The following is an 11288-nucleotide window of genomic DNA, read 5'->3' as shown; positions in this document are numbered from 1 at the left end:
TGTCGTACTTGTAAATATCTTCTGTTCTTCTTGGCCAGGAGGGCCCCCTTGTTGATTGCAGTCTTCTTATCTTCAGAAATATATAGCATTCTTCTCACTTCTGCCCTTCCCTCTCCAAACCCTCATGAAGACGAGTGGGAAAAGGACCTTGGTCCTCCCCCGGATGAAGAGGCTTGGGAGGACATGAGACTGGGGATAGCTAAATGCTCTATATCAACTAAACTCAAGGAAACCTCTTACAAAATGTATTACCGTTGGTATTACACTCCCACAAGACTACATAGAATGTTTCCCTCTTCCTCGTCCTGCTGTTGGCAGGCCTGTGGCCAAAGGGGTACGAGGTTTCATATTTGGTGGTCTTGCCCGATTATCACCACCTTCTGGGATTCAGTCCATAGTTTCCTAAGTACCCTTTTTGAAGCCCCCATCCCGAAAGATCCCTGGATATTTCTTTTATGTTACCCTCCCCTGGACAAATTCTCCAAGAAATTAACTGCCCACATCCTGACAGCAATCAAATCACTCATAGCCCTTAATTGGAAAAAGACCTCTACTCCATCCCTTTTGTCTCTCAAGAGGCAGATTTGGCACGTGGCCGCTATGGAGGAGATTACGTACTACCTCCACGATAGAGGCCACATCTTTAGTCAAGTCTGGGCTCCATGGCTAGCCGTGGAACACACCTTCCCCCCTCAACGTTCCGCGTCCTCCGACCTGACCCATGTGTGATGACCCTAACTCTTCCCGACACATATCTCCTCCTCTGTTATAGGCTCAATACACCCTAATTACCCTCTAAATACTTACAGTGCTTATCTTTGTGGTCCTACCCCCTCACCCCCCCCCCCCACAATTCCTTTTGTCCCTACACCCATTATATATCACTCTAAAAATGTAAAAAAACGGTCATTTTTGTCTAAAGGTTTCCTAATATGCGATACACCACAATAACTGTTGTGATTTTACTGTGTATGCTACACAGTGTTATCGTTTTGCTGTCTGTATTTTCTTGATTGACAACTGAAAATAAAAAACTATAAAAAAATAAAAAATAAATAAAAAGGAGGACACGCGACGCAGGAACAACTTGTAGTGTACAAGCTCCGATATGCAATGAACCTTTAGCACAGTCACAAGGTCTATTTATAGTATAAGCGATTTTTCCACGCTGTCATGGGAACCCCCTTTTTTTCACACAACAAGCAGTAGGCTGGCAGCACTATGGTTAATAGTGGTTGGACGGGGGGACCCCACGTTTTTTTTTTCTAACATCTATCTATTTTTAAACTTTTGACAGCTGCCGGACCTCTGGCTGTATAGGCAGGGCAGTGTCACATGATGTGTTTACTAATCACGCACAGTAAGCTAAACACAAGTGTGTTTGACATCGCAGCAAATCGCCAGAGATCACCAGCGAAATCGCAGTTTAATACATCTGGCGACTTTTAAAACGATTCAAAAAATCGGACCTTGCTACATATACCCCCAGGTGTTCGATAATATTAGGAGGGTTCCCTTATTTATATGTTAGCCATAGAACCCTTGGCGGAACAACTTTGCCGAGCTACAGCTTTTAGGGCTTTCCATTTTCGGGGGAACTAGCTACAGTCTGTGCCTGTACACAGATGATGTTCCCCTTTATTTTACCAGCCCGGAGACCTTGTTATTGCTGATGCATCAGATGATAGACAGTTACAGCAGAGCATCCTATAAATTAAATGCTACTTAAACTGAATCTCCACCTATCAATATATCGGTAGATAAACTTAACTTTTTGAAAAAAAACATTATAAACATATTTGGAAAGAGATTTCTATCTCGTATTTAGAAGCTCATATTCCGACGTACATTTCACCATCTTAGGTTTAATCATAGGAACTTGATTAATCCTAGGGTGGCAAAATGTTACACAGACCCAAAAGTAGGAGCCGGCGTCGGCGGTGTGCCGCATGTCTCCTGATGTACAACCAACTAATGTGAGGGGATATTAGAGGTACAATTAGGGAGTGATATATGAGATATTATGCTATTGAGACATACGTTAATAAACATTCTGATGTCCTAAGTGGACATCTATCATACAATTTAGTGATGAGATGTCAGGCAAATGAAGCAGATGGTGAATATCAATCCTTGCACGAGAACATGAGATACATGTATAGAATGTCTTTAGTGGAAGTATTCCACTATACCGGTTTTTGCACATAAATTAGCGATTGACAGCAGGTTCTGTAAATATGGTGAAGTACTGCTAATATGCTCTATTAATAATGGCCATCATAATTATATATGCAATGCTTAGAAGATTAGAGGCAAGAGCTGTTTGAATTTAATAAGAATAATATTATCCATTTACCTTTATGAGAATCACAATACAAATATGATTATAAACAAGTGAGTCAAGTGATTATAAATAAAAGCTGGTAATAGAATCCAAAATGAGATTTTGGGAACTGGTATGAATTGTAGGGTGTCAGTATAAGATTAAATATATTGCTCAAAATGACTTTATCACCAAGTTTTTGGTAAGAATGTATAAGTGAAATATAGTATATCTCTTTCCTCTATATCCCGGAAATAGGACATAATCCCCCTAAAAGCAAAGCACAATATTTGGAATGGTTATGTACATATTCGAGAGGGCCTGTCTAAATGTTAAAGTAATTGATAAACATTACTACCATAACAACTGAGGAATGGCTGAGGACATAGGATAGTATTGAAATGTTATGGATGATAGTAATATCATTACATTAAATAAAAGTGTATGTTGATACATATGAGAAATAATACATATTCTATGCCCCATAAATAAAGATATTCATCTTGTTCTTCTAAAAACACATATAATGAAGAGATATACTAGTGACAGAACCTTTTAAGATATTCCATACTTACAGTATACATGTATGTGGTAATGTGAATGTGATGAGTCCAATTGTAAAGCACTACGGAATATGTTGGCGCTATATAAATAAATGATAATGATGATGATGAGACAAAATAAAGACAACTATAGAAAAGATCTTTATAAATAAGAAAATATTAATTAACTGAAGAGAAAATACGGTCTCAAATCTGTAAATTTCAGAAAATAATCGCCGGCCACACTTAAGGATCTGAAAAACATTTAATTACACACAATTAGTGTGTTTTGTGACTTCTTTACATAAGTTTTAACAATAATTTGCTGTTGCAAGGTCTGGTGAAAGTAATATGTGATTATTAATTGAAAAACAATAATAAAAAGTGGTTTTATAATGTACGAAATTATATGAACAAACAATGGACCGGAGTGCCTTCATCTATAACTCTGGTCTTTATGTAAATTTGTGTGTCGCAAGTGGGATGAGCACCCCCTCAAAACAATTATTAAATGGTGATAATTTTCCATATTATTATGTGAAGGATGTTGAAAGCCTGGTGCAGACCTAAATCTTCTCTCAATATTTACATTAAGTTAGTTGTGGTTTGCTATTGAGTAAATATTATTAAATTTCAATGTAGTAATAGCATATTGAACATCTTGTACTGTCTGATCCCTACTATGTAACCTTCCCCCCATTATTGTATTCCCTTTTTACCCCTTGCACTTAAATTCTTTAATAAAAATGAATGATGGTGTTAAAAGTAGGCAGCAGTTGTTTTTGGCGCACTGGTCATACTCTTATCGTTTAATGCACAAATCCTGCCAGTTGTCAAATCAGATGTAGTGTGAGGAGGAGTCAGATCTGAGACTGGGATGTGTGAATGCCACACAGAGTGTGGACTGAAGAACAGAAGAAGAGAGCCAGCTGGAAAGTCTGTGAGAATAAACATGGAAATGTATTTTGATTGTATGTATAGTTACCATTTTCAATGATCGTTTTAGCCTGGGATCACTGAATATGGATCCAAAGCTATATTCTGATATCATAGGGCCTATTTGTCAAGGAGTGATAAGTTTTAACGCCAACAAAAATGTAGTCTATTAAAGGGGATAGGGTGGATTTTCACTTTGGTGGCAGAGGATGGGAGGTGGCCCTACTATGGTCTCATCCTGAGTGCCATACTCCCTTGATATAGCACTTGTTTTTTTGCAAGAATCAAGTTTTCATGAAGTTCTTCCTTAACTTAGACTCAGCTACATTAGTGATGGTGTGTGCCCTGTGGCTACAGATAGCAAGTTTAATAGAATAGTGCAATGCCAACATGTGAACTACGGCAGTGAGCAGGATACATAAAAACCTTTTTTCTAGACACTGCCTTCGTAAGAGTAACAGAAAACTTTGAAGGTAACACTGCAGGGCTCCCACTGAAGCATAAACAACTTTACCAAAGGGACTTAATGTAGAACTGAAACAGGGACACGCAAGAGCTACATAAGTGTAAATATTTTCATTTACAGCTGTGAAGAATTAGGCTTATGATGCGCCTCCACTATATAATTCTTATTAGGGGCATATTCAATTAGCTTTCCGGTTCGCGGTAACGCGTTACCGCGAATCCTGCACAGTATTGCCGTTAATACGGTACCGCATTAACGCAGATTTTCGTTCGCAACCCTATGGGCTGCGAACGAAAATCCATGTTATTGCGGTACCGTGTATTGACTACGCGGCCCGTTCCGGCACGATCCCGCGGACCGGAAAGCTATTTGAATATGCCCCTTAGGGGCATATACAATTAGGTCCCGGTATCGCGGTAATGTGCCGATAAGGGGCGCAAAGCTAATCCACGGCACCACAATAACATTGATTTTCCTTCAAACTCCATAGGGTTGCGAAGGAAAATCTGCGCTATTGCGGTACCGTATTACCTTCGGTAATGCACACTCTGCATGTTACCGTGATCACGGAACCTAAATGAATATGTCCCTTAAGGGCCCGCGCACTATTACCTTTAGTACAGTAATTTTAACGCAGATTTCTGCTTGCGGCTCTCAGAGCTGTGAGCAAAAATCAGCACTGAAATGACTGTTCTAATGGTAATAGGGTGCTGGCCGTCTTACTCTTGAGAGTAACGCAGTCAATTTAATCCCCACCCCCCTTAATTTACTAAAAAGATAAATCTGCGCAGTAACAGTCTAATTGTTATTTTTGGTCTATAGAAGGGAGGTTCCTAACACCTGTAAATAGGTCTCCAACCACCTAGTGCTTCCTATGTGGCCCATCATCAACTGAATTTCACTTTAACTATAAAACGGACAGCACACTGTCTATAAGACGGACACTGTGTGCATAGATAATGAGGGATAATGCTTATTGTATTTTTCCATAGAGATTTAATAGCATTCCACCCAAACGTATTAAATCCAATCCGTTTGTATTAGACACAGACAAATTACCAATACAGGTTGTGTAAAAATGAAACCTGGCCTAAATGCCTCAGCGCCCTCCCCTATGTCCAAAGCATGCACTTACTCAAAGGTAAACCGGCTTAATGAGTTGCCAGCCAGCAATCCGCCTGTGGCTTTGCCCAGCCCCCTGCACTGCGCCTCCTTCCAGCTGACATTCCCTCCCAGCTGCGCCGTTGTGAGCGCTTCTTATTGCAGTATTGACACATATGTTGTGTGTCCTCACTGACATCACTGCGGATCCGTCTCCTTCTTCCCCCACATGCGGCAGGTGGAATAGTGAGGGGTCTGCAGCTAATAACCAGCCAGGAGACGAAGACGTGATTTCCTAAATCGGGGGATACAAAGGGTTATTACGAATTATCATCGGTGACCTGACAATGGCGGAAGGGGCAGAGACGACGTCTCCGCAAAGCCCTAGAGGGGGCATAGTGGCTGCAGGTAAGATGGTCCGAGGGCTGAACGCATGATTGACAGCCTGGGTGCTCAGGTAGCGTCAGAGCTGCGTATTTGGCTGACGCAGTGACAGGTTCTCCAGGACAATCCGTTTACAAGTCTCGGCTGATATACACCGCTGTGCTTATTGGGGTGATCGTGTCTGTAGTATTTCGCTTCGTGTGCTGGTTGACAGTTTATTTCAATAGCAATGTGTACAATGTGGCCAAAGTACAGATGAGGTGGAAATTAATCAGTCACCTGTCTCACGTATTTAGCAACTGAGGGCATTGAATAAGTCTATATTATTAGTATCTATCTTGCTTTAACAAAATGTATTGAGGATTTCTGGATGTAATTTTGGGTACTATGTGGATCCCAGGATACAATGGATCTATTGACTGATTGGTATCACTTATTTGTCCATTGCTGTACAATATAGACTAATGCAAACAGACCATATACAGATAATTTACAGTCTAGCTCAAACAAGTTATAGTAAACAGCCAATTTTTGAGATAGGTTTAACTTAAAGGAAGATCTGGATTTTTACCTCTGTGTTGGTGGTTGCTACACATGGCTTGTTGAAAGATAATCACTAATACAGTGTATTAAAACCATATATGCCAACATTTTTAAATAGTTTCCATTGATACTTTAGATCAGGTCACATAAACATAAGTTCAAATGCTAGTAACAATGTATATTAAACATGGACACATTTCACATAGGGTGTTTGACAAGTACTTGTCCTTGTGTTCAGGGTGGTCCTCAATGCATTTAACCTGTGTCTTAACGCAAAAATTAAATAGTGTAGAAAATGTGGATTGCAATGCTCCCAAACGCAAGTACAAACTCGTGTGGGTATGGTGCGATAGCATACAATTAGTTCCAATGACAGTCCCCTCAATATCATGTTTACTTAATTTCATTTTATTGTACTTTTTGCATGTAAATTACTTTATATTATCTTATAAAGTCCAGCGAATAATAATCAGTAGTAAGAATTGCATATAATATACACAGGAATTTAAAAGTGCACTTTTCCAATTTGGAAAATAGGGATGTTTACTGGGGCAAATCTTTAATAATTTATCCCTGGAAATTATGGACAGCTAACAACTATGTTAATCGCAGTCTGCTCCAAGACCTGCCATCTCTCCTTAAACTTGACATAGCAGTCATATTTGTTGTACTGGATAGACCTGTCCATGTAGCTGCTGTGTATATTTTTTTACATGTTGTATAATAATCTATCAATCACGCTGTCTAATGACACACATAGGATTTACATTTTGTATTATTCTCCTTTGTGAAAAGATTAAAGCATTTTAATAAACTTGTCAGTAGCATTTCTATTGTTGTCTTGGCAAGATGTAATCTCTTGAATTAAATATATAGAGTAGGGCTTATTCTCTGTGCTTTATAGTGCACCACTGAAGTGAAATGTGATCTAGTGCAGGTCAGAAAAGCGTGGGTACAGTTGAGGTTCATAGTTACTAAGTGAAGTGTATTTTTAAATTCTTGTAATTTATATAAAATGCCTTCTGAATGTTGTAACAGCTTAAGAGTATAATATCTTCTGGCAGTCGGTGACATCTATTGTATGGAATCCCAGCTCTAAAGTGCATTGTAGTAAGAAATAAACACTCAGAATGCATTGATGACTGTAAGCAACCAGCATTTTGTTATTCATTGTAGTGTATATCAAAAGGCATGTCATGACTGCATGCGAGGCTAATATAAACATGTCAAACCCAATATTATATTTTTAGATGGGTAGAAGGGGGGTTTCATTTTCTTGGTAATTTTAAGCTTGTTAGACAAGTGTTTAGTATATCATTTTGCCGTACTTTGTATAGTATTTAAATTTATAGGTTGAACATAAATATGCTTTGTTGCAGATAACTCCCACTTCTAGTTTTCAAATAAATCCAAGAGTGCACATTGTAATGATATCCTCAAATGAGAAGAGATTGGATCTTTGCATGAAAAATTTCGGAAAACCCTGTTCTGTGTCTTCTGTATGTCATGCCATTGTTAAAAAAGTCCAATTTAGTATGTACATTGAGTGGGCCACTTTATTATTTACATCTTTCTAATAGCAAATTGATAGACCATTTGCCCTGAGAACACTCTGAATTCATTATGGCAATGGACTCAACAAGCTGTTGAAAAGGCAGCACAGGGATACTGAACCATTTCCTATGCAAGATATTACATTGATGATGCAAATCCTGAAGTGACGGATATCTGCTGTGCATGGTGTGTTTAATCTCATGCTACAGATTACATAGTGACTGGAAGGGCTTGTACATTAGGCTGGATTCACTGTTCTGTAACCATTCCTGTCTTATTGCATGGCGTATGGGCTTTTTCAGTAAGACAAATCACATGTGGGTATAGTAATGCTATGAATGCATCTAATCAGCAAATTTAGTATGAGGTTTCTGTGCATTCAAACATTGCTATATTTATGTCAATAGACCCAATATCTGCCACAAAACCACACCATCGGCACCATAACAACAGCACACACTGGGATCAATGTACAAATATGAAGTAAAGAGTGAAACAGCTGTCCCTGAGGGGGTATGCCAGGAGGACGATTCGAGCCTGGGTTAGGGATATTAATCATTACTATGCCATCTGTGCACCACAATCCTCTTCAATAATGTTTATCCAATCTTCCAGTCTTATGTGTGTGTGCTCTTTTGTCCAATGCAAGAGCAATAGTTTTGCTATATGGAGTGGTCCTAAGTGTGGTTGTGACTGCTATATCCAACCTGTGAAGAAGTATTACAAAAAGTGCTTTTAATATGCCTCTTTCAGCACCACTGATGAAGCCTGCTGCCAACTGACTGTACCTTATCCGCTACACTGCCAAGTCGTATCAGCCTCTGTTGGCCTATTTCCAATCACAGGGTGACCATTGGCTGGATGGGGTTTGCCTGGTGGCCCATTCTTGATATACCCATGTTATGGTTACATGTCAGTGTCTGCATTTATGATATCAATGATTTTGCATGTCTTGAGTATGATAAATAACTACTTACCATGTTTTATTGGCTTGTGTACAATCGTTGGTGGAAGACAGCACAACTAGTGACAAGGTTCCTATACATATATTTGTAGGAATGGAGTCAATTGCTTGTGTTCAGTTTGTGAGTGAAAAGTATATGAGACTCTAGAATTAAAGTAGCTGTTAGTGGGCACATGACCATGTTCTGCAGCGTTCTAGAGAGGTTAGTAGACCAATAATATGATGATTGGTACTACATAGAAAAGAAGACTGTAAGAGGAATTATAGTTCAGGTGAATAACGCATGTAAGCTTTTACATGGTCTTCATTTTGCTTAATAGTAACAAAGTGATAGAATCAGTTTTGCCATTGGTTGAGCATAAATATATACAAAAATTGACCGCATTAACTTTAACTCATCTATTTCTTTTTCGACCTTGGAAGAAATCGGGAAATCAGCTTCAGGACCTATGGTTCACTTTTGAATTTAATACTCTGTTCCTTGTATTTTATATATTTAATTTATGCTTTTAGATTTTATTTTTATGTTGTGGGGGTCATAAATTATAGGTCAAAGCCCTTCTTTTACCGCACATCTTCACTAGAAAGGAACATCTATATGATAGTATATTCTGCATACTTGAGAAGGGAAGAAGACTTTCACCTCTGTTCTGTTGGGATGTAATCTCACCAGAGTGTCGATGCTAAACCCGTCGACTGTCAAACTGTCATCCTGAAAATGGCGACTGCCAGACTGTCGACAGATTTAGTGTGTTGACATGGTTAAAATGGCTACACTGTGACAGTCGACAGTACTATTGCTGGTACTAGTAAACTCATGGGGACAAAGGCTTGGGGTTCCCCCGATTTTACTAGGACCAGCACTATGCATTGCCAGTCGGGCTGGTGGCACTAAAGCAGGGGAACACGCAGTGTGGAGTCCCCCTGCCATAATGAGAACCAACCCCAGGTGGGTCAGCACGGGGCTGGATTCCCTAGGGATAGGGTCAGCAACAAAAATAAATAAAGCGGATTCCCCCCCCTCCTTTCCTTAGGGGTACCCAGCTCCATGCTCTTCCACTGGGCATTGGAGTGGGGAAGGAGTGATAATATATGTTACAATAAATACACCATTTTGGCTTGTTGCACCACAGGTCCCAGCAAGCACAGTTTGGGTATTCTGGTGATTATAGTGCTACAAGCACCAGCATTCCCTATGGCTGCCAAGGCCCATTGGGACCTGTATAGCACCAAGACAAAGTGTAAATAAACCACACACCTCGCCTTAAAAATAATTTTATTTGAAATAAAAAACACTCTGTAATACTCACCTACATCCAGGTTCTTCAACTGTAATCCATACTTGCCCATCTCCGTGAAATTATATCTCTCTATCTAGCAGCTTACACCTAAATATAAAGCCATGCCCATTTAAAAAAAAAAAAATACCAGTCCTACAACGTCTAACCCCCCCCCCCCCCCCCAAAATAAACAAACCAAATAATCCACAGGAACATTGCTTGAAAAAAATAAATAAAACCTTTTAAAACGTCAAATACTAACTCTTGACAGCAAGATCTCCTGCGACGTATTGAAAGAAATATAGCCGCTATTTATAATCTGAGGCTTTCCCTATGTCCTCAGCGCTGACAGAATTAACTCACATTAGTTACTGTTGTGCTACAAAATTTTAAACAGTTATTTTTTTAAACAAGTATATGTACCCCATCCTGTCCAAGATCAAATCCTCTAAATTAGGATTCCTCAAGGCATTGATGCTCAAGTGAGTGAGCTTCGTTCTACAGAATGGGTGCTTCTCCTGACAAATAATGAATCTCGGAGAACATCATGCTAACTACAATTCATATTGCATCTTTATTTTAAAACAGTAGTACTATAGCTTTTTAAAATCTTGAATTAAAAGGCAATTTCCAAAGGTGTTTTGGATGTGAGCTCAGTATATACATGCAACAAATAGAATTCTTGTGCAGAATCAACCCATGAGATGGCAAGTATGGGAATCTATAACTAGACAATCTTCCTTTTCAAATGCATCCATGCGTTTATATTGGGAGCTATGTTGCATCATTATGCAAATCTTAGACTACAATTTACAACATTTGAAGATGTATCCCTGATGTAAAAAGTATCATTTATAAATCGTGATCCCTGACACATTGGTCATTTTTTCTTACTGGTTATATAAAACAAAATGTTTCAAATATTTTCACATAAATTCTTTTCTTCCTTCGTGTCTCATGTCCAGCGGCCCATGTCAAAACATACTATTGCTGTAAATTACATGTAATGATTCAAATGCATGGACAAACATTATTCAAGGTATGCACTGCTTCATTTGTAAAGTGTACTGAATAATTTGTTTGTAAACTTCAGCAATTAAAGATAGTTTGCCTATTTTGGGCTTATTTTGATTTTTGTTTTATTTCAAGTTCATTGATACATATTGCTATCATTTGTATTTATTTGTATTATATT

At 38.8% G+C, this 11288-nt stretch overlaps 1 protein-coding gene across 7 annotated transcripts in view; it reads left to right on the top strand.

Annotated features, from left to right (window-relative positions):
- Positions 1 to 5487: 5487 nt before the first annotated feature.
- MAP7D2 (MAP7 domain containing 2) overlaps positions 5488 to 11288 on the top strand; it is a 104810-nt gene continuing 99009 nt past the window's right edge. For 3 of the 7 annotated variants that reach the window (XM_075196546.1, XM_075196548.1, XM_075196547.1), the window contains exon 1: positions 5489 to 5776. In XM_075196546.1, the coding sequence (XP_075052647.1) occupies positions 5716 to 5776 (61 nt within the window). In that variant the 5' untranslated portion in view covers positions 5489 to 5715. Of the gene's footprint in view, positions 5777 to 11288 lie in introns of all 7 variants that reach the window. The other 4 variants (XM_075196551.1, XM_075196549.1, XM_075196550.1 and 1 more) reach the window with 2 other exon arrangements.

The sequence above is a fragment of the Mixophyes fleayi genome, chromosome 2 (genome assembly GCF_038048845.1).
Source record: "Mixophyes fleayi isolate aMixFle1 chromosome 2, aMixFle1.hap1, whole genome shotgun sequence".
NCBI lineage: Eukaryota > Metazoa > Chordata > Amphibia > Anura > Limnodynastidae > Mixophyes > Mixophyes fleayi.
The sequence above is the reverse complement of the archived record's forward strand: the minus strand, read 5'-3'. Positions and strand labels throughout refer to the sequence as shown.